Raw genomic sequence first — 3,147 nt, 5'->3', positions numbered from 1 at the left:
AGCAATGGAGGAAATTTGTCCCCACAGGTGGCTCGCCTGTGAACTCACTCCTTTGAAGTTCTGAAGTTTATGACATAAAGGGAAAGGAGATTTTTAATAAAGGGGAGTGGGCACTCAGACTAAGGTGGTCTCGCCTCTTGAGAAGACAAACATCTTCACACTCGCGTCGGAATGTCCAGAGAGAAGCTTTAATGGAGAACACCGCGTACAACACCAGCAGACAGGAACCAAGTGCAGTCACAACCCCAGAGCGGCGCGGACACAAGCCAGAGGCGATTAGAGCCAAAGAGCAAAGCTGATTCCTCCCCACTCCTCCCCACTTCGTTCCTAAGTTTGTTGCAAGTAAAGTGCTATTCCTGGGACTCAAAAGAGGGGGTAGGGCCACAGAGACAAGGCAAGTTTCTTTTCCATTCACAAACTGAAACTGCAGAATTTGCCTGAAAGACACAAGCGCCCAAACAGCAAAGGGAATAACACTAAACTGCTGCAGCGTGCAAAAGTGACTGGGGTCAGACTGGTAGCTTCTATCCAAGAAGGCTGGCAGGGAACAGCCACCAACGCTCTTGCAAATATTAAAAAGCAACACTGTTGGATGATGCAAAAGTTTTTCTCGCATTAATGAGTCAAGAGAACAAAATCTCTGTGATATAAATGTTTTTTTTTTTTTCTTTAAATTCCAGATAGAATAGATCGTGGGAATTCACTGTATTCTTGGGCTCCTCAAGATCTCCCATCTGATTGACATACAAACGAACTGCAGGTGGAAAGTCGCTTATATTGTCTCTCTTTGGTTGTGTTGTTTCCCCAACTTTACTTTTGGAATCTGGGGTTTTGCTCTTTAAGCCGCTGCCACTTTTTTTTTTTTTTTTTTTTTTTTGTATGCAAACTAATTGCTTTAGCGATTCCTGCTATCTTTCTCGACCCCCGGGTCAGGGCCAAGAAACTCAACTGTTTCCCAAAGACCTTTCCTGTGCGCTCCTACTGTCTCCTCCCCGCTCAAAGTGATTTTATTCTTGACGCTGTGTTTTCGCTCATTTAGCTGGCCTAGAAAATAACAGTATCAAAAGTACCCCTATTTCTTTCTCAACTGAAAGGAGATTTCCTTAGTGGATGGAGTTTTGTCTTGAATATTCACGAGAGGCGACTGCCAAGGGATGAGAGAAACTTGGCGGCTGAAATTCGTTTCAGCATCACTCTCTGTTAGGTTTCTCCGCAAGGTTCAGTTCAGTCAGTTTCTGCTCCCAGAAACAAGGGTCGAAATCCATTGTCAATTTGCCAGTGAATGAGGCTCCCCAACCTCCTTTGCTCCCTCCCCCCATAACTTATTGATTATAATAATTACAATAGAAACTCTTACCTGAAAAAATTGACTTTCATTAATCTGATTGTACAACATAGTATAAACACAGACACCAGGAGAGTTATGTTTATTCAGACCACTGGACAATCCACTTTTCGTATTTTGTTCGCTGGTTTAAATACCTTCCTTTAACGCAAAGCCTCGGACTCGCCAGCTCTGCCCGGCCTTCTGAGGGCGCCCTCTCCCTCTGGGGCGGTTGGTGCAGTCCCGCGCCGGGCGTCTCTTCTCGTGTTTGTTTTCCCTACCCCGCCGGGTCACTTAGGAGTGCACCAGAACCGAGTGCAGGGAGCCGCTCTTGCTCTCCGCCGCGCTTGGAGCGGTGGGCTCCAGCAAAGAGGCTGCGGGCGAGGCTGTGGAGGCAGAGCACACCGCAGTTGGCGTTGGCGGCTGCTGTGAAACCGCCGGGACAGTGAGCGCCGGCGGCAGCGCGGTCACGGGTGGTAGCGCAGGTGTAGGCTTGATGGGCACCGGAACAGCCGGCAGGCTCTGGCTTGCTGAGTGGCACAGGGCCTTGACTGGCACCCCGAATGCCCCGTACTCTGGGCCTACCGGGACCCCGGCTGCGGCGGCGGCGGCGGCGGCAGCGGCCACCGAATCCATGACGCCAACGTGAGGCCACACCGAGCTCATGACGTTGCTGAGCTGACCTGGCACTGGGTAGCCCAGGTGGTGCATGACAGATGCTAAGGGCAGCCCGCCAGCCTGTAGCANTGGTGATGGCAATGATGGTGGTGATGATGGTGATTGATGATGGTGGTGGTGATGGTGATAGTGGTGATGATAATGGTGGTGGTGGTGATGGTGGTGGTGTGTGGCAGCGTGATGATGGTGATGGTGGTGGTGCGGGTGGTGGGGGTGGTGGGGATGCAGGTGACCTGCGGGTCCCGCTCCTGGCGCGCCCTTGGTGCTTCCAGCATGCAGGTGAGCGTGGTCCGCGCGCAGCACCTTGAAGCGCTTGCGGCGCCGCAGGAAGCTGCCGTTCTCAAACATGTCGCCGCAGTCGGGGTGCAGCGCCCAGAAGCTACCCTTACCCGGCTGGTCTGGCCGCCTCGGGATCTTGATGAAACAGTCGTTGAAGGAGAGGTTGTGGCGCAGGCTGTTCTGCCAGCGCTGAGTGTGCTCGCGGTAGTAGGGGAAGCGCTCCATGATGAACTTGTAAATGTCGCTCAGCGGCAGCATCTTCTCCGCCGACTGCTGAATGGCCATGGCGGTCAGCGAGATGTACGAATAGGGCGGCTTTTGGTCACTGTACGAACTCTTTCCCGGCCGCGGCATCGCCCCCAGCTCCTCCACTACCCTCCGGCCCAAAGTGGGCCGCAGTGCGGCTCGGCACACCACTCCCGGGGTCTGGATGCCCTCACTAACTCCCACTCCCCTGGTCCAGCCCAGCCGCCCCTCCCTCTAGCCCCTCAGGCCCGATCTGCTTCTCTTCCCCGTCTTCTTGGAGTAGCCGGGAGTCTCCGCGCTTGGTCTTTCGAGCCAACTCCGCTCTAGGACGCCCGCAACTTCTGGTCCGGACGGTCGCCGACAGGCGCACACAGTCTCGGGAGGGGCGCGCCAGCTTTACCGTTGCCTTCTCTGCGTATTCCCTTGGGTGGCCAGAGAATGAAGGCGGAGGAGCGAGTGGCGAGGGGCCGTTTTTCTTTGTGGCCTCTTCTTTGCCTTTTCTCGGCCCACGGAAGCCCACGGCAAATTGCCTGGAAGGAAGGACTGGATAGTGGGGACTCTAGCTCTTTAAACCCGAGTTTGCATTAGATGACCTGGAAGCCAGAGGTGGCGTGATTTCC

General features: G+C 54.1%; 1 protein-coding gene across 1 annotated transcript; it reads right to left on the bottom strand.

The window, feature by feature from the left end:
* Positions 1-207: 207 nt before the first annotated feature.
* Positions 208-2,876, bottom strand: Foxb2 (forkhead box B2). The gene is made up of 2 exons (XM_015492845.2): positions 2,156-2,876; positions 208-2,062 (listed from the first exon to the last, which is right to left on the bottom strand). The coding sequence occupies exons 1-2, from the start codon at positions 2,633-2,635 to the stop codon at positions 1,619-1,621; spliced, it is 924 nt and encodes a 307-aa protein (XP_015348331.1). The 5' UTR covers positions 2,636-2,876; the 3' UTR covers positions 208-1,618.
* Between the last annotated feature and the right edge of the window lie 271 nt (positions 2,877-3,147).

Source organism: Marmota marmota, unplaced genomic scaffold (assembly GCF_001458135.2).
Source record: "Marmota marmota marmota unplaced genomic scaffold, marMar, whole genome shotgun sequence".
In the NCBI taxonomy this organism is placed as follows: Eukaryota; Metazoa; Chordata; class Mammalia; order Rodentia; family Sciuridae; genus Marmota; species Marmota marmota.
Note: the sequence above shows the minus strand (reverse complement) of the source record. Positions and strands in the feature narration are given on the sequence as shown.